The sequence below is a fragment of the Otolemur garnettii genome, unplaced genomic scaffold (genome assembly GCF_000181295.1).
Source record: "Otolemur garnettii isolate 467f Iridium unplaced genomic scaffold, OtoGar3 scaffold00072, whole genome shotgun sequence".
Lineage (NCBI taxonomy): Eukaryota > Metazoa > Chordata > Mammalia > Primates > Galagidae > Otolemur > Otolemur garnettii.
Window position 1 is genome coordinate 4,690,697 of NW_003852467.1, and position 21,025 is coordinate 4,711,721.

Sequence of the window (21,025 nt, forward strand, 5' to 3'; positions counted from 1 at the left end):
CACAAGCACAGGGTAGTCATTCCATTTCTCCTGGAAACTGAGAATTCTCCAATACTGCCAGGGGAGACTTACCTTCCAAAGGGTCTTATAATTTGGAAGGACAGGTTATGTTATTCTAGTTGAGCTGGGCACACGTTCATACACAGATTAGTACCTCGTTTAAGGGCAGATCCTTCCCAATAAGAAGGATTTGGTCAGCATCATCTCTTTCCCAGTGGCATCTAAAAATTTCTACTTTTAATTTTTGGTGTGGTTGTCCCTTATAACTTCAATTTCTAATGATTATAAATGTATGACTCAAGATTCCCTAATAAACTCTTATGAATACATCCCTGGTTATTGATATCATTTTTAAAATAAATATGTGAATTACACTTCTGTATCCCATATTCTGTTTTATATAAAATTAGTACTAATTTTTAAATATTAATTTTTCATTTACAACATCTTTGAGTCATTAAACAGACTCCTTCTTCCCTAATTTTAGCACTTGAGAGAGATGGTCTCCCTTCTTATTCCTTAAATGATCTTCTGTACTTCCTCTCTGTGACGGTGTCTAATATTTATTGGTTGCTTGCCATGTCAGACTTTGTTGTAAGTTTGTCATGTATGTTAACTCAGAACTGTCATAAGTACCCTGTGAAGTCAATTCTATTTTTATTTCCATTTTGTGGATGAGAAGGATGAGACCCAATGAGATTAAATAACTGATACTAAACATGATCATCTTATAAGGCATCAAATTTAAACTCAAATCTAATATCAGAGCACTCACTGTTATGGCTTTCTGCCTGCCTCCCACTTTTTCCAAATATGGAATCTGTTCTTTTACCCATTCTTGAATTTCATTATAAAGATCATGAGGGGTACAAGTGAATCCTTCTAAGAGTAGAATGTGAACGTTTTAAAACAATAACTGAGAAAATGACATGAAGGCTGTGTTGACCAGTTTGATGGAAGTATTTCAGATTGTGTGTGAAAACCCCACACTGTACCCCAGAAGTGCATTAATGTACATAGTTACCATTCAATAAAAAAAAAGAAAGAAAGAAAGCTTCTCCCCCCCAAAAAAAAAAAATCATGATGAAAATAGAGAATATTTTAAATTTCAGTAGTATGAATTTGTACAAAGTTAGGTTTTTGCCTTTGTTTTAATTTCTTTGACAGCGATGTTTAGATGTCACCATTTTTTTGGACTAAAAAAGTTTTAATGATCGACAATGACTTATTAAAATCTATCTCTGAATTTTAATAGATACAACCGAACTTATTGGGACATGATCACAATTTTATCATTTTTAAAAATTACCATGCTATTCATTTTTTAGTTAAATTTTTTTTATTGTTAGGGTTTGTATGCTTGACCTTTCTTGGGGACTCAGATGTTTTTCTCTGTGTTCCCTTATCATTTAGAAAATTGTTAAGACTCAATCCCCTACCAGTCTACAAGTACCTCTAATTTACTTTAGCATCTCCTATTTGTCTTCTTAATGTCTGATTTATATTGCCTTGACACACATCATGGACTTCTTTCTTCTAAGTGCTTGTTCAAGTTCAATATATGTTGAAAATATTTCTCCTGAACATCTGATCATTTAGACCCATGGCACATGTGTGGGGTATTACCTCACATAATTTAAAAATTTTCTCCAAGATACTTTTAAATTATGCCTTTTCAGTTTCCAGAAATGTTAACATTTCATCATAAACTTATTTCTAACTGAGTTCTCATGTGCTTCAAGTATTAGATTCTTCTCTTCATACTAAACATGGTCATTGGATAGCTAGAGTTAATTAGTAGCCTCTCGCAAAGCATATTTTGGTACAATTTTTTGATCACTTCTCAAGTCTCGTTTTCGCAAACAAGGTATCACACCACATGTCAAGATGTCTCAGTATGGCCACCTGCTTCCTTACCTATTAGGAAGGTCTTAGAAGAAAATTGTTCCTACAAACCGTGGGCTTCTTGTGTAGCTAGATACACAGAGACATGGATACATTGTCTTTTTATACTTTACTTTTTCCATTATATCACTTTAAATATATATCGACCAAAGAAGGAGGAAAAGAAGTTTTTTCCTTAAGCATCATCCTGGGTAGTGTCATCGTTTGATATTAGGGAAGTTCGAGTTATGTTTCAGATGAACTGAAAGCTGTAGCTTGGCAGCATAATATGATCACAATGAATCTCACATTAGAATCTCTGGGAAGAGGAGATTAAAAGAGGATGAAATAATATACTTGTTGAATTCACATCTATTTTTCCTAGTCTTTAAAAAGGATAAAGTGGGAGGCATGTACAAATTAGCAAAACACAGGCCTTATGTTTGCTAGAGATGTTCTTTAAAAATGTTCACAATTTCGTTTCCTTTGAAATAGATGATATTACCAGAAAGTTAAATAGAATGTACGTGGATAAAGTAGGTTCTCTTAGGCAAACGGTCTTCTACAAGATCACTTTACCCCTTAGATATTTTAACCTAGACAAAGAACCCTGTGGTGAGCTTATGTTCTGTTTTGAGCTCCTGGTATACAAGTGTGGAAATATGAAACATTCAAATAATTGGTATTTCAAAACATATAAGAAAGTGATCAGTACTATGGAAGCTATATTTTAAAATGCACGGTATCATATTTAGTCTATTTCCTTTTTTATCAAATGTCCTTTATTAAGGAAGTTACTAGATAAATTAAAATAGCTAAGCAAGTCTAAATGTTGTGAGCAAATGTTAGAGAATTTGAACATTTTAACCCAAAGCATAGCACGTGATATTATGCTTTCATGTTACGGATAGGATTCAGATTAGTCCTATATTACATTATGACAAAATTTAAATTAGCTAAAATATATGAAAAAGCACATAGCCTGGCACATAGTAGGTATTCCACAAGGGTAATGGTGAAAATGATACGTTCATAATTCCATTTTGCCCTTGATAGAGTTTTCCTGATTTAGTCTTGCCATAGATAATTTTAAAACTCCCAGAGCAACTTCTACTTTTATAAATGAAAACCTTCCCATATTTGAAAGATTAATTTTTCTGCTGCTTGTTTTACTTCTTAGATCCATGGACAATCTGTTTATTTCTGGCCTTCTCCAAAAAATGAAAAGAAGATACAGAGAATAATTAATTTTTGACAAACTCTTTTTTAATCATATAAATAATAGCACTTCAACTAATTCCAAGAATCCTTTTTAAAATAAAAGACAAGCTAGTTTCTGAAAATATACCGGAATAACGAGCATGATATTGTTTATCATGCATGATATTGAACATGCATTTGAAAACATCCAAAATAGTTTGGTGCTTTTGAAAACCTTCTGAGCAATCTTATCCTCATTTATATACCTTTACTCTTCCACATTTATATCCATTTATGTATGCTTTTATGATATTCCTTTTCTTTGATGAGATGCAAATTTAATAATTTCCGACCAATAATCAGATATTACCTCCCTCCTCTTACATCCTAGTTAATAAATGATTTTGCTTGCAATCACCCAAATGGAGAATATTTTTATCATTTATGTATATTGGTTCTCATGTTATTTCGTTCCGTCTGTGGCTTTAGGGGATATATTTTATTTCATTTTTTTTTTCTTTCCAGAGGGTATTAATGCCGACAGCATCAAACAAGCCTCAGAACAACTGAACAGCCGGTGGCTCGAGTTTTGCCAGTTGCTAAGTGAGAGACTTAACTGGCTGGAGTATCAGAACAGTATCATCACGTTCTATAATCAGCTACAACAATTGGAGCAGATGACTACTACTGCTGAAAACTGGTTGAAAACCCAACCCACCACATCAGATCCCACAGCAATTCAAAGTCAGTTAAAAATGTGTAAGGTAAGAAGCTTTCCTCTTTTCAATTGAAATGTGATCAATAGGCATTCCGTTCAGTTTCCAAAAGAACAATACCCAAGTACCTAGTCGTAACATGTTGACTTCCTCAGGATTTAGCTAAGCACAGTAAACATCGAAATATGCGCAAAGAAAATCAGTTAAAATACGTAATGCATGGATGCCCAAATCCTCAAATTATATTTAAAGTAGTTACACACAACTAATTGATTTTGTCAGTTTGTAAAAGTATGGAGCAATTTGGGAGGGTGGAAACTACCTGCCTATTATGAAAAACGGCCTAAACTTTTTCTTTGCTGAGAGCAAAATCCAGCCATATGTTCAAAATCGATACAAATAGCCAGAAATGGGGTTCAACCACAAGCTACTGTACTATATAGTTGGATACATAAGGAGAATCTTTCAAACTGATGGCCCATGCATATTAGGAAAACTTTGGCAGAGTTTCTTCAGAAAGAAATATTTTAAAAAATGTGTTTGGAGTAGAGCAGAACCACAGGGGATAATGCAATAAGCTAGCATCAGAGTTGTTCTCTTTCTTGGGCCAGAAAGGATCATAGAGAGAGAGGTTACATATCCTCAGATCCTTATTGTAAAAGTAGCCTTATGGGCCAGCCCGAGTCACCCTCATAGATATGGAAGCAGAAAAATAAATACCCCACTTCATTCTCCCTGCTGAATCTAGAATTTGTTCAGAAAGGGCTCCCCACTGACTAAACTTAATCAGAAGGCAAAAGACAAAGAGCCAGGATGGAGAAATACCAGTCTCCTGAGTCACTGGAGAAGGGTGGACGGACAATCTGGATGGGCAGTTGTGTGTGTGTGGCACCAAAGGGCCTGAGAAAGAGACTAATAAGGAACGTCTGCAAGGGTAAAAAATGAAGAGCCATATAATGATGGAAATGGCTTGAATGTTTTTCATTGATACTATGAACTATGTGCTTTTCATTGGAAATGCATAATTGACTAGAGGATGGATTAAAAAAGATTCCAGGATGAACCTTTAATGATACATCAGGATGAGTGTATTTAAGACAAAAGACAACCAATGAGGGTTAATTTACATACTTTAAAAAAATATGGTTTAAATAAAGGGAGATGGACTAGGCGCCCATAGCTCAGTGAGTAAGGCATCAGCCACATACACCTAGGCTGGCGGGTTCGAGTTCAGCCTAGACCTGCTAAACATCAATGACAACTGCAACCAAAAAAATCACCGGATGTTGTGGTGGCTGCCTGTAGTCCCAGCTGCTTGGGAGACTGAGGCAGGAGAATCACTTAAGCCCAAGAGTTTGAGGTTGCTGTGAGCTGTGATGCCACACCACTCTACAGAGGGTGACATAGTGAGACTTTGTCTCTAAAAGTAAATAAAAAATAAATAAATAGAGATGGAATGTGGAAAGACAACAGGGTTGATTTGGAAATGATATTGAACCCAGAAAGTGATAGGAAATTGAAATCTATTTTGAGAGGAAAAATAATTCAAAGACTTAATGGTTCTTCTTCAAATATTGGACCTACAGCTTTACTAGAACACAAATAAACTCAAAAAATATATTTTTGGATAATGAATAAATATAGTAGAGAAATATATTTAGCTGGATAGACAAAGAAACAAATCTAGAGACTTTATACTAGATTGTATATTTCTGTATTTTATAATTATAAAATAGAACCCTTAGCTCTTTTCTCTGTGAACAAGAGCAATGATACAATAACACTATTTCTTGGAACAAAAATCCCATGGTATCACATTACCTTGAATCTTGAGATTCAGATATAGCAACTAGTAGTAACATCTAAAAGTATATTAATGCATAAAATATATTTTACTATCTCCAGAGTGGCCAAGAATGATACTGAGTGTGTTAGTCAGCACACGCTGCCATGACAAATACCACACATTATGTGGTTTCAACACGAATTTATTTTTTCACAGTTCTGAAGGCAGTCAAGGCCACAGTTAAGGCCTGACAAGGTTCAGCTTCTGGGAGGACTCTCTTCCTGCCTTGCAGATGGCCATTTTCTTATTGTGTCCGCACCTGGCTTATCTCAGTGTTTATACCTGGAGAGAAAGAAAGAGAGATCTCTCCCTGCCTCTTTTTTCTTCACATATTTTGAGATGGGGTTCTCACACAGGCTGCAGTGCTGTGGCATCAGCCTAGTTCACAGAAACCTTAAAATCCTGAGTTCAAGCAAACCTTCTGCCTCAACCTACCCAGTACCTAGGACTACAGGTATCTACTGCATTGCCTGGATCTTTTTTCTATTTTTAATAAATACAAGAGGATCTCCCTCTTGGTTAGGGTGGTCTGGAACTCCTGAGCTCAAGAGATCCTTACGCCTCAGACTCCCAGAGTGCTAGGATTACAGGCATGAGTCACCATGCTCAACCTTTTCTGCCTCATTTAAAAAAGCCATCTGACCCTGATGACCTCATTTAAATTTAAGCAATCCTCAAAAGACTTATCTCCAAGTTCAGTCCCTTTGGAGGTTAGAACTTCAACATGTTAATTTGGGGGGGAGCACAATTCAGCCCATAGCACTAAGTTTGGGGAATATTACAGTAAGCATTCACTGCCCTGCCCTCCCCGTGTTTATATAAGAGAGGAGAGACATGAAGGAAGCAAATCAATCAATAGATGCAAAATTACCACCAGGGTCAATGTTTTAAACAAAGGCATAGAGCTTTGAGATAATATGTAACAAGGAACATTCCACATAGACAGAACATTGTAGACCCAAACATTTCTTCCTTGAGGGAGGGACATGTGAGTTGAGGATTTTATGATGAGTTGGAATTAAGTAAGAGCAGAGTACAAGAGACTTCAGGCAGTAGGTAGATGATGGGAAGGGTCAATTATACCTACCAACCCAAAGAATGCCAATGTGAATGTGAACACAGGGGCAGGGATGTAAGATGACAAATGAAAGAGAAAAGCAGACATATAGAAGGCAAAGCATGAGGAGCAAGCGGAGGTCTCCAAAAATTGTATATATTATTGATAAATAGTCTCTGGAGGTCCAGGAAGTCATCCGAAGAGAAAATATTCGTCCAGCCACTAAGTCTCAACTTGGGTTGACACAGTCCTATCTCTCTTTGTCACCTATTTTTTGCTTTCTCATGAACTCCTATTGTTTTGATGTATCATTTTAGATAAAGTATTTAGCAGGATAGGATAACTATCATCTCCGCAAGGACACAAATTTATATTCTCTGATTGTGATTAGATAAATTATTCTCTTGGCTAGTGCTTTCTTTTATTGGAGAAGTTTTATAACTTTAGAATACGACTTTAGCTCATAAGCTAATGCTGGACAAAGCTGGTTCTTAAAATGCTGGAGGTTAGAGAGCCTTTGAAGAATGAAAAATCCAGGAACCATTTCCTGAGAAAAATTACACAAGCTTCCATCAGGTAACCCTATAATATAAAAGATAAACAGGCTTAAAGAAGATATCTTACTGTGGAGGTCCAACCACACCAAACCCTTTTATGGAAGTAATAGCTGGTCGTTAACATTTTTAAATTGTTGCATACTTTAGTTGAAAATGATCTTTTCTGTGATTTATTTTTAGAACTTTAAGGTCTCAACTGACCATTTGCCCAAATGTTTTATGAGTTTCAGAGTCCCCTTTGCTTTTCAGAACACACTTGGCTAAAATGTAGGCTCTTTCTACAGCCCCCTAGACAGGAAAAATGACAACCCTCCATCTGACCAAATATAGATCAGGGTCTTAACTGTTTGTTCACAGCAGATGCCAATGCTGCTGTTTGCAAGTTGCATATACAAAGTATATGTAGGTATTTCTGTAGTAAAAAACACAGAAAATGACTCTCTACCTTTTGTCTTCTTCTTTACCCGTGAATATGCAGTGAGCTTCTAGCATTTGATTGAGAAGATTTATATTTGAATGAGGGGCATAGGTCACTTCCCATTTTGCTAAAAGTCTTTAATCTTCACCCACCAAGTAATTTAATTCTCAAATATTATTATAACTGAATCAACACACGCTGTTATAACCACACGAGGTAGCATTCCTCTGCAAAAATCCAGAGCAAGTGACATGGTCCATTAGGCAATCTTGCCACCGTGTAAGGATTCATTTGATAAATTTATCTCACCTAATCTTTAAACAAAAGTGACCCTGTCCAAAAGAGTACACATGTATACAAAAGTAACTTATTTTTTGCCTTTTCCTTTTCATTTCCAGGGAGCTCAAATTTAAATTTAGTCCATAATTGCCGTAGTTCTTTCAATTTTCCCTTCCTTCTAATTTGCTAATGATCCAATTTTAATTATCCAGTTTTTTACATATCAACTGATAAATAATTCTCAAGTTTTTTTTATTGATAAAAGCAGCATAGGTATGAATTTTAAGCAAGCAGTCATGCTAACACATACTTTAAAAGGGCATTTCCCAATTTGTTTGTGTTCAAATTATACATGAACTAAATACAAAATCATCGCAGCGTCACTAGAAATGCAAGCATGAAAACATTTATGTAGACAATAGTACATCCAAAAGAAATATAATGCAAGTCACACATCACAACCAAAACAGGTAATTTTAAATGTTATAGACTACTTTTAAAAGGAAAAAAAAACAGGTAAATGAATTTTTATTACACATTTTATTTAACTTGACTTATCAAAGTACTATCAATTTTGGGGTGTGACCAAAAAGAAGCACAACTGTGAGATAGTTTATATTATTTTTTCATCCCAAGTCGTTAGAAGTTGGTACGTATTTAATGATTTCAGCACTTGTACATGTGGACTAGCCACATTGCAGGTGTTCAGGAGCTAGTGACGGCTCTATGAAGCAGCACCGAGGGTTTATGTGATTTTATCATAAAAGACGATGCTATTACTAAGTAATCCAGGACAACAAAAGGAAAGCAGAACAAGCGATTACTTAAAGGAGTAGAGATTTTCTGTATGGCCAGGAGAACCAATAACACTATACAAAAGGCAAACAGTTATAAATATATGTGTATGTGTACACACATAAAATCCATGACGTTGATATTATATCATGATATATAAATGATATATGTTCTATATATAATATATAGTCTGATATGTATTATCTATAAATATAAATTTGTATATTATGATATAGAAATATGATCTAGAAATTTTGTAATGTTATATATAAATATAAATCTGTAATTTAATAGAGTACGCACGTATGATTTGTTTTCCATAAATGAATTAAAAGAAAAATAGACTGTGCATTGGCTGAGCTTAGCATTTGAAGCAAAGAAAGGCAGACCATTTTGAGGTCAATGGGATGCAGTCAAACATCTACATTTGATTTATGGAAAGGACTTCAGGTCATTTATAGTACTTTTCAACTGCGCACATGCATGTCCATTAGTGCTCTAAATGATGTCATCTTGAAATTAAGGATCATTATACGTGCTGATGCAAGTTGAATGAAGAGCTGAGGTGTTCTTAAATTGCCGACCTGTGCTAGAGGCTTGCAGAGGGTCGTGGAAGTTTCTTATCAAATGTTTGTTCTGGATATTAAGCTAAACTAGCCTCACTTCCTTTGAACACATTCCTTTGTAAAAGCTATCACATGCAGTGTAAAAGTGTTGTGATTTATTTTTAATATTCTAAACTATGGTCTAGGATGAAGTCAACCGGCTGTCAGCTCTTCAGCCTCAAATTGAACGATTAAAAATTCAAAGCATAGCCCTGAAAGAGAAAGGACAAGGGCCCATGTTCCTGGATGCAGACTTTGTGGCCTTTAGAAATCATTTTAACCAAGTGTTTTCGGATGTGCAAGACAGAGAGAAAAAGCTGCAGATAAGTAAGTAAAAAGTCATAAAATGGCTAACTGGACATTTTCCAAATGGATTATTTATGGGGAAAATGGGAAGTACCAACTTGAAAGATGAATTTCTATCAACGGAAGCATTCTCCCTACCACATACATCAACAAATAATAAAATACTGGCATTGGGAAACAAATACGTTATCCTTAGATATCTTTCCCTTACGTAATAATTCCATATCTCTGAGGAACAAATGCAGCATGTTTTGTAGGGGCATGCCTTCTCCTTGGTGGGTTGCAATTTTTAGAATCAGACGTTTTAAACATTAAAGGAAATCAAAAAACAGGCCATGTGAGTAGGCTTTCACTCAATCTAGTTGCTTCATATACAAGGACATTTAACTGGGTATCTTCTAATACTTCTATCAATTTCTCTGAAGAGTCGTCATACATGTGGCAACTGAAACACAGCAAAGGACAAGTTATTCTTCCGGTTCACTTTGGCTATACATCACTGTCATCACATAAATCCTCTGTTTCTTCTTTGATGATGAAATAAAAGATAAAAGTGGAACAATTATGGAAATGCATACGATGTGACTAGTAAAATTTTCAAGATGGCTCTTTTGTCTCTCATTTATTTGCTTTAATAAGACGGTGTTAATACATAGTATCTGCTCTGAAATGTCCCTCTCATCAGCTTAATTTTTAAGACAAAAAATATTTTGAGAGACAGGTTAATGAGTACTTTTACTCAATAACAAATAAGTTGTAGTTGTTGTTGTTGTTGTTTTTGAGACAGAGTCTCCCTGTGTCACCCTAAGTAGAATGCTATGGCATTACAGCTCACAGCAACCTCAAACTCTTGGGCTTAAGTGATACTCTTGCCTCAGCCTCCCAAGTAGCTGGGACTACAGGCACCTGCCATAACACCTGGCTATTTTTTGTTGCAGTTGTCACTGCTGTTGAGCTGGCCTGGGGTCAGGTTTAAACCCACCACCCTTGGTGTATGTGGCTAGTGCCATGACCACTGTGCTATGGGCACCCAGCCAGTAATAAATGAGTTTTTGATCTACAAACACACGTATACATATGTTCATATGCACACATAAAGAATTATAGAGTATAATTGGGTTTTAAGGTATTAAGATAAATTTTTAAAAATCTCTTCCCTAAATTTATGATGAGAAGCACAAGAACATTTGTTGGTTTTCTACTCAAATGTCGCTTGGAAACCACATTTTCTTATTACTTTTCTTTTTAAATGTTTAGAGATTTACTATATAATATCATTTCTAGAATTAAATAGTGATATACACAAAGCTGTTCCCATTTCCTAGCTTTTGTTATTATAAAAATGAAATCAACTAAATAAAGTAAAGGATTTAATTTGTTTCTGTACTTCAAAGTTTTTGATAAGGGGTTACTTTCCTAGTAGGAAATCAGGAAATATAGTAAAGTTTTATAATAGTATCAGTTCCCTATAGTAGAAATAAACATATTTCTTATTGTGGCTCTACAAAATCAACTGGGAAATGCTTTGAATGTCCTAAATTTTCAAATATTGACCTTTAACAGTAATGTGTTCTCTTGTTATAAAATCTATCAACCTTCCTTAAAACCAAGTACTTTTTAATAAATATACTGTAACTGGTAGGCAAGAGAACCTTTCCCCTGGGAAATTCTTTTTATATATAATTGTTAATTAAATTATACTTTTTACCATTTACTTTAAGGATGTTCAGTAATATTTGATTATATGAGATTTTTCTATGATACTATGGTATGAATATCTGATAATCTTTCCTTACAGAGATCAATCCATCCATATCATCATCTTTTTATTGCTCTTTTACACATACACGTGATTGTTTATAAAACTTTCAAACTTTTTCACTGCCCTTATCTCTAAATAAAATGCCCCACCTTCCTCTTTATTTACCAAAATAACTCTAACATTTTTATCCACTCTTGTAATGCATATTTTGATTCATTAACGATTGTGAATTAAATATGTAATACACATATATAGTAAATGAAAACTTGATAATGAATTATAAAGCAGTTTATTTTTAGTTAATAATTATCTCAAATATTCATACATGTGTATGTCTTATCCCCCAAAACTTGCACTAAGAAATAAATCTCATTTCTTGTATTACTCTATAATACTTTGTACATATTAAGTATGCAACGAGTAAGAGCTAACAGAAGTACCTCGGCATTCACCTGAACGTTTATTTCCTCTTCCATTCTTCACTGGCTTTCTCACCGTGAAACAAAAATCTGATTTTAAAAATATGCTTAAAACTGTATTTGGGGTGGTAAAAACTAGTGTAAGGAATTGGCGATTCTTATGTGGCATAGGTGATATGAGAAAATAATATCAAAAATAAAAATTCTTCCTAATGCCATAGTACTCTTTAGTCTCTAAATAACTTCCTCAGAAATTATGTTTCTTAGTCCTTAGACAGGAACACAGTGAATATATGTCTTATTACCCTCTTGTCACAAGTGCGCTAATGGGGCTGGAGTAACTGATAGGATGCATACGTTATAAGAAGTAGATGGTATTCATAGATGTTCAAAACGATATAATTCATAACAGCCCCAAAGTGGAAGGAACCCGAATGTTCAGCAACTGATAAATAAATGAAGAAAATTGGTATATTCTCACCATGCAGTATTATTCCATGATAAGAAGGAATAAATTACTGGTACCTGCTGCACCATGAATTACCCTTGAAAAAATGCCAAGTTAAAGAAGGTAGTCACAAAAGATCACATATTCTGTGATTCCATTTATATGAAATGGCCACAATGGGAAAATCTGCAAAGATAGACAGTAGCTTCATAGGTGCTTAAGGCTGGAGGGTTAAGAGGATAAAATTATCTTCTACAACAGTTGACTAAATGCTTTTGTAGAAACTGCAAAGAAAGCCCATGCTCTACTCTGGGTGAATGTAGCGCTATAGTTTGGATGTGGGATGTAACGACACAGGTGAGAGTCAATTTCACCTTGGACTAGAGTTGTGAGAGACAGATAAAAATGAATGCAGCCCTTGAAGCAGTGATGGCTTGGGAGGGGTTACATGTGTGTGTGTATGCTGTTTACTAAGATTACATGGGATAACTGTTTCCTCTTGCAGAGATAATAGAAGAAAATTTTAGGTTAGCAAGCCAAAATGCTCTTCATAGCCATAATTTCGAACTCTACGGGGAGGCCCCGCTCCTCCTTGTTAAGGGACTGAAATCAAGGAAGAAAACAAAGATTGACATAAGCTACCTCTTTAGGCTCCAAGTCAGAGCATTAGCCTAACTGAGATTTCTAAAATTGTAGCATTTATTTTTTTCACTTTATTTTTAACATATCCAGGCTAAGAAATATCTTACCTTAGTAAGCATATATTCTGTGCCATTGCTCCTTAACTCCAGAAACAATTAAGGAAAACTATTTGTAAATGGTCCTTTATTAAAATTCTAACTTTTTATCAATGACAATAAAAGCTATATTAAAAAGCACATTCATTTAAGGTGGCTATGTGCTTGACACTATGAGATGCAAGAATTGCTCCATGACCTTGAGAAGCTTGGGAACATGTGCTAAATGCCAAGTTAAAGCATAAAAACTACAAATCTTTTATTTCTAGAAGTTATTTAACAGGAACCTCCATACTATTTTTCAAAATGGATGTACTAATTTACATTTCCAGCAGTAGTATATACACGGGTACCCTTTTCTCCACATCCTTTCCAGCCCTTGTTATCTTTACCTTTTAGATAGAAGCCATTCTAACAGGTGTGAGGTGATATCTCACTATGATTTTAGCTCTCATTTCCCTGAAGTTCCGAGATGTTGGTCACTCATATCTCTTCTTTTGTGCCATGTTTGTTCAGAACCTTTGCCCACTTTTCAAATCATTATTCATTTTCTTGCCTTTGAGTCATTTGAATTCCTTATATATATTTGGAATTTATCTCCTTATTAGATAGATGATTTATACATATTTTCTCCCTATTGATGGGCTGTCTTTTCATTAATTGTTTTCTTTACTGTCCTGAAGCTTTTTAGTTTGCTAAACTCCTATTTGTCTATTTTTGCTTCTGTTGCCTATGCCATGTCCCTTTTCCGTCTTATTTATAATAGCCAAGATATGAAAGTAGCCTATGTGTCCATCAAAGGCTAAGTGGACAGAGAAAATGTACATATACACACTATATGCAGCCTTTACGGTTATTATTATTGTTGGGGATTCATTGAGGGTACAAAGAAGCAGGTGACATGGATTGCATTTGTTAGATAAAGACCCTCGTCTAGTTGCGTCCCGCCCTCAAGCTAATTAACATGGCCATTACTTCACCAACCGATCATTTTTTTTGTAGTGTGGCTGTTAAAAATCTATTTTGGCAATTTGGAAATGTACGTTATGAAGTGTGGCTGCCGTGAAGAGCAACGGATCACTAAAACTTCTTCCTCTAGTCTCACTGAAACTTCGTACCCTTTATCAACATCTCTCCTTTCTTCATTCCTCCTGGACCCCGCCACCCGTAATAACCATAATTACATTCTCTATTAGTTCAACATTTTTAGATTCTACGTACACATGAGATGATGCAGTATTTATCTTTCCCTGCCTGGCTTATTGCCCTGAATGTAATGCCTCTCATTTTTATCCATGTTGTTGCAAAGGATAGAATTCCTTCCTTTTAAAGGCTGCATAGGGTGGTACAAATATTGTATGTAGCTAGTACCTACTTTGTTGGACAGCACAGCTATATTTTCCTTCTCTGTATTCTTTCTCTGATCCTTAAAGGCCTTTCTATTTTCTGAGTGGTTTTAAATTTTCCGAGGTCATGTAGCTGGGCTTTTTTCCTAGAAAGTGTCATATGTAACCTCCTGCTCTGAGATCTCCACTTTATCATATGATTGTCATATCTTACAATGGGGAAAAAAATCTGAATGTTCAGAGGAGATTTTTGTTGACATTTGTTTCCAGTTAAAGTGTTTTTCTCTTGACACAGACTCTTGTGTGTCAGAAAACGTAGCACCCGATCCCGTACTGGGCTTTGTTTTTGTTGAAAACAAAACATGGCGCCCGGCCTCTCCTGCTTTCTCCTTTGCTCTCCTTTCCCCTTTTTCTTCTCACTCCTTCCCTTTAGCACCTGCCTCTTTTAAGACAATTGGATAAAGACATGAACTTTTTTAGTAAAAGGTACAGAAAACATTATTTTAGCATCCCTTTACTGTCACTTCCGATCCATTTGCCCGTACCCTGTCCCTGCCATCTCTCACCTGGCTGTACCAAATGATTGGAGATTAATGGAAATTTTTTACCTTCCGATGCAAAAATGCAACATGCAAGCTCTCAATGTTCATTTTTCTAATAATTTCCATTACATACTTCCAACCTGAAGTCACATATTAATTTCCATTTATTGAATATATTTCCTAATCAAAGAACATTCAGAAGGCAACTGCATGTTAAAAAATGGTGATTTAAGAGTCGAAGAGCAAAAAATGTCCTAAGAAAACTTTGCGTTGAGATGAAAGTCCTATATTTATAAGTCCATGTGACTACACATGACTAAATATTACATCTTCAGGCTGTATTTTTCCTGGGTCTGGGCTGGGTCAAATGATGTCAATAAAACACTTGAGATCTCTTAAAAGGTGGTAGGTTGTTAAATTGAATGTGTTTGTTGTCTTCTGTCAGTGAAGATAAATTTATCTGTTGGATTATTAATCGATATTTCTATGAAAAGGAAGCAAGTAAATTTCCCCAAATGAAGCTGGATTATTTTTGCTCCTACGTTGAGATCATAAGGGCATCGACTACAAATACCTCACTGACTGGTCAGTAGAGCAGCTCAGATTGAGCTTACCTTGGGTGCACTAACTTCTATCGAAGACTTTTTCTGTCTTCATAATCTAAAACTGATTTAGAATCCTTTACTCCAGCATGTCTGGTTTAATGAGGTACTCCACACAGTTGTAAATTGGTAAAAGCGTTTCCTGAACATTGGTGACAATTCTTGCTGGCATTGTATAGGGTTGTTAGATTTCACGTAAGAAAGCAAATTGTGATAGTTATGTCTCTCTGTGTGTGTGTGTGTGTGTGTGTGTGTATTTTTCCACCTTCAAAACCAAATTCGATGGGTGAATTCTGAAACCAGTCTTTGGGAATTTGCTTCTTAAAATAAAGTCACAGAAAGAACAGTCCACAGATCAGCTGTTCTGTATAGTCACTTTCAAGGGAATATATTACCAAATTTGGATAATGGCTGGAATGTAAGGAAAGATGGAAAATATATATTTTGAGTATAGTTTGCCAATATTAATGAATTCCTATAAACTTCATTTGCTAAGCTATGTAGCGTAGATCCATGCGATGGAATGTGTTAAATGGAAGACTAGTAGCAAATCAGAGGATCTCATCTTCTGTGTCTTGTCTGTCTTCAGAACGCAGTTAATTGACAGATAATCACCAGCCTCAGTTTGATTAGGTACAAGACAATAGATTGAATAAAAGCTATGAGCTTTGAATCATAACTGTAATAGAATTGTAACTATATGACAAGTAATCCTTATTATTCTGATGACAATATTGATTTTGCAATGAGTTCGAATTTGATGAACATTTATTTTCTATTTAAACATTAAACTTACATTTTATTAAAATAACATAGTTAAGGAATTAGTAAATTCTGTAAATTTGTAAATAATGACATGTATGTTAGATGTATGTAAACAACCTACCATGCATTATCTTACTGTATAATTTTTACAATATAACTGATATTCTGCTGGTTAAGAACCTAGTCTTTGGGATTATATTGCTCAGTTAGTGGCTCGTTTCTTCCTTATTTTCTGATGGCCTGAATCAACTTCCCAGGTTTTAAGGTAATTTTTCTGCCCTTTCCCTTTTTACGAATAGTTCTGTTGTGTATCGGAACAGAGTAGAACTTTGGTTTACCTCTCAGTGGGGGGACTTCAAATCTTGTACCTAAACGCGATTCAGAAGTAGTTACACAGAATAAAATCAATAATTCAGAAAGACCAGAAGGAGGCTAAAGAGAGATCATGTTCATGTTCCATTAAGCCAGTCTCTCTGTAGTTTATAATCCATCTAACCTACTCCTTTGTCTCTGCTCATACCCCTCTCCTTCCAGAGCTCTCCTTCAAATGCCTTCTCAGCCACAACCTTTTCCCTCATGGTAACTAACTGGTCATTTGATTCAGTGTTATTTATGAGCTCCCTCTTTGCCTTGGTTTATTTTCATTATCTATCATTCAAATAAATGTATCTTAGGGAAATATATTCTTTATGGGCAATAAAACAAAGTTTAAAGTATCAGAGATCTTTCCCTACAAATTCAGAGGTGCTCAAATTGAATAAAAGCTCTTAAATTTGCATGACTTCATGAATAAGTATGGTAGAAGCCTATTGAACAGAATTCCCTATTTCTAACATGTCGATATCCATTTTTAGCACACTCTCTAAAATGATCTCAGCCATCTGAACACCCCATTAAATAGCATGCAAAATACTTTCTTATATTCTCATTTAGTCCATAAGAATTGCTCTATAGAAGTGATATTAATATCTTAGCGATTCCAATTATGAGATTTATGTTATTTGACGTAGTGATGTAAGCTAGGACTTTGCATTATGATTTCATCTATTTCAGAACATTATCACCCATTATGTCTTCAAGTATGGCTTTTTCCAATTCTATCCAGGATACATTTATGTTGAACCATTTTATCAGATTTCTCTTCTTTGGTATCTCTAACATATCTCTATGTTTCATTCCAAATATTTACTTCTGAATTAGCTTAAGGCTTAATAATTCTCTTTTCAGCCTCATCAAATTTGCTGTTAAACACATTCACTTAGTTCCTTTGTTCTAATTTCCACTTACTGTATTTTTAAGTTCTAGACTTTCCTTTGCTTTGAATCTATTCTGTCATGTTTATGGATCCAGTTCTCTGTAAAATTCTCAATCTTGCATTTGATTTCTTTGAAAAGATCAGTATAGCTACTTACATCACATTTTATAGAGTGATATATCTATGCTTTAAACATATATACATATGTATATACTCACTATATATAATACTTTATTTCCTCAATTTACACATAAATATTATATATGTGTGTGTGTGTATGTATGACCATATATTACATATGTCAAAACCACTAGGCACTTTTGGTAGAGCTTTTTACTGAAACAAAATGGGTATGGCTTAAAATCCTGCCTCTGACAACTTACTAGCTGCTTGACTGTGAACAAATTAGTCGGCTTTTTTTTTTATAACTTTAGTTTTCTTAACTGCAAATGAGGGGAATAATGTATATGGCACAAATTTTTTATAAGACTTAAGAATAATCTGTGTGGGTTATTATTAGAGTTCCTGATAGGTAGTAAGCACACATAAATTGGTTTAACTTTAATAAATTAGAGATAACATGATAGAATTTAAAATATCAAGGGCTTTGGATGTGATCCTGTTTTCCCCGGAGGTGAATGATAACACAAAAAGAAAGTAGCCTTCAGCATCAGATAAACTTGGTGTCTGCTTGCTCTTTCCAAATACCATCTGCGTGACTTGGACAAATTACTCAGCCTCTCTGTTCTCCATTTCCTGACCTTAAAAAATGAGTTAAATGATACAGACTTTTCAGGCTGATTTGAGAATTCAGTGTAATATGCCTAAGGTCCCCCGCTACACCAGACATGTAGCAGGGATTTATTTTTGGCATCAGATTCGTCGTCTGTATCTCAGAGTTTCTAATTTGTTAATATTTAGAATTAGTAATGGGATGAATTTTGCTGACGACTTAGGAAAACACAGTGACGAAGTATAGAAAATTGTCAAATGATTCTCATTCTGTTTTCTCTTTTGTGAAAGTTTTTGATGCCTTGCCACCCGTGCGCTATCAGGAGACGATGGGTACTATCCGGACGTGGCTCCAGCAGTCAGAAGGCAAACTTGCTCTACCTCAGCTGAGGGTCACTGACTATGAAATCATGGAGCAGAGACTTGCCGAATTGCAGGTCTGTGAGTGTTTAAATATCAAAACAACACGGCCTGTACCTCATTTATCAGGCAATGATGGTGATGCAACCTTAAAATAATATTAGAATGAAAACAGCTGCTCCAAGTAGGCTAGCTGGTCAGTGGAACAAAGGAAAATGGGACTTTAAAAATATAATTTAGGCATTTTCACCTTCTTTCTCCTAATGTGTGTGTAATAACAATGCTGCTTTTGAAAACAATTCTATAGTATATTTATGAATTCTATGGTTAGTTTAGCATGTAGTATCAGATAGATGGTCTTTGGCTCTTAGAAAAGCTGTAGTATGATTTTGCCCCTTTGCTTCCTTATTTATAACCCTTCTCACATGGTGAGCGAATCACGATCCGCTTATCCCTTGGTATCCATGGAGGATTGGTTCCCTGACCTCGCCCAGATACCCAAATCCATGAATACCCAAGCACCTGATATGAATGCTATAGTAATCTATGCACATACTCCCATGCCATTTCTAGATTATTTATAATACCTAATATGAAGAAAATGGCATATAAATAGTTGTTATATTATTTAGATGAGAAAAAAATTGTACATGTTCAGTATACATAGAATATTTTTTAGAATATTTTTACTCAGAATTTCTTGGAATCCACTGATGTAGAATAAGAATATGAAGGGATGCTGTATTTGTGAAATTAGTTTGAATTAAGATGCTAATTTTATGTATTATTATAGTGAAATATTTGACATCTAATAACTACGTTTTCTTAGCAACCTATCAAGAAAGATAAAATACTAATATGGGAAATGAAATAATTTATAATAGATTTTAGAATACTTTCCTACTAATTATAAAATGTCTATATAAACATATCCAACAGCATTTTTTAAGATAGAAAATAATTTTCTTTAATTATATTTCAGGAGCTGAAATGATATGTCCACATGTTGAAAATTTAGGGAAAAAAGTTTTAAGATAAATTTTAAGTTTGCAATATGAAGAGTTACCTTGTGAGGGTTAAATATTTCTTTATAAAAATAAAGTCTTCAGAGAAATCTTTCAGCATTTCTCTATATACCATCATATGTGGGCTATTTCCTCTATTGTAAAACCAAACAATCATAGTAGTTTAATCTTTTTTTGTTATTATTTTTAATACTTGGCATAATGATTCCAAAGTTTAGTAGCATAAATAGGTGACTGAATAGAACTAATAAACTTTGAAAAAATATAAATGTAGACTAATAAGGGGAGTGGAATAAATGAAGAAGAAATGGTGAGTAGATTGGTAGAAGAGGCTATTTCCACCGGAAAAAAATAGGAAGAGGGAAATTATTTATAAATATTATCAGGAAATGCATTAACCAAAAGAAAAAAACTGAATTTAGAACCTCGCCACAAAAGTTCCAACAAGGTAAAAACTACATACTGTAAAAGATGGAAAAAAATTTAATAAGCACACATTTAAACTTTTGTAAGTAAAAATATTTAAAACTTATAATGAAAAAGCATAAAAATCACTAGAAGCAATCACTAACATTGTAAAAGGAGCAGAGACAACTTTAAAGAGAAATGCAACCCAAGAGATTTTTCCTTTTTTTGAGTAAAGGAGAGAGGTTTTAATAAGGAAGTCACCAATAGGAGACATAAATTACCAAAAAACTTATGAAAAATTATAACTCAAATAGTAAATGATGAAGTAAAACGTTTACAGAATGAAATGCCATTTTTTTACATAGTATATTGAGTATGTACACGAAAGATTAGAAGATGCAAGTGCGGGTGTGGATACAATCATGTGATAAGCTAAACATTCTCAGTGACAGGAATATATATGGAGTATACATTTACTGAGGAATACTTTCCAACACTTCCTAGTAACACAAAAATCATTCATTTCTACACATGACCATATTTGCCATGAACTCTGTATCTTATGGTAAAAGTCAGAATATGCTCCAATACATGGATGTATAGATAGGTGACAGGCAGATCTAGATAAAGATAATTTATAGGAGTAGTAAATTAGAAAATTAATTTGTAGACCCCATACAAAGTGGCTAAATGAATTAGAGAAGATATTACAATTTTGCTTTCAAAAAATACCCAATGACATGGGAAAATGCTCACAACAAAATGCCTAGCTCTAAAGACAGATAAATGGTAGATATTGACCAAATAATCATCATAGGGGAATAATTTAGTAAAGTAAGTAAATGTAAAGTAAAAAAAGATGCAGAGGGTGCCAAAAATATACATTTTTATTTTTTTGGCAGTTTTTGGCCAGGGCTGGATTTGAACCCGCCATCTCTGGTATATGGGGCAGGCGCCTAAC

General features: G+C 34.6%; 1 protein-coding gene across 1 annotated transcript in view; it reads left to right on the forward strand.

The window, feature by feature from the left end:
• Window positions 1-21,025, forward strand: part of DMD (dystrophin) — a 2,307,273-nt gene that overhangs the window by 851,111 nt on the left and 1,435,137 nt on the right. Inside the window, exons 20-22 of the mRNA XM_023515448.1 lie at window positions 3,610-3,848; window positions 9,504-9,684; window positions 18,563-18,708. Coding sequence (XP_023371216.1) covers window positions 3,610-3,848; window positions 9,504-9,684; window positions 18,563-18,708 — 566 coding nt within the window. The remainder of the gene's footprint in view (window positions 1-3,609; window positions 3,849-9,503; window positions 9,685-18,562; window positions 18,709-21,025) is intronic.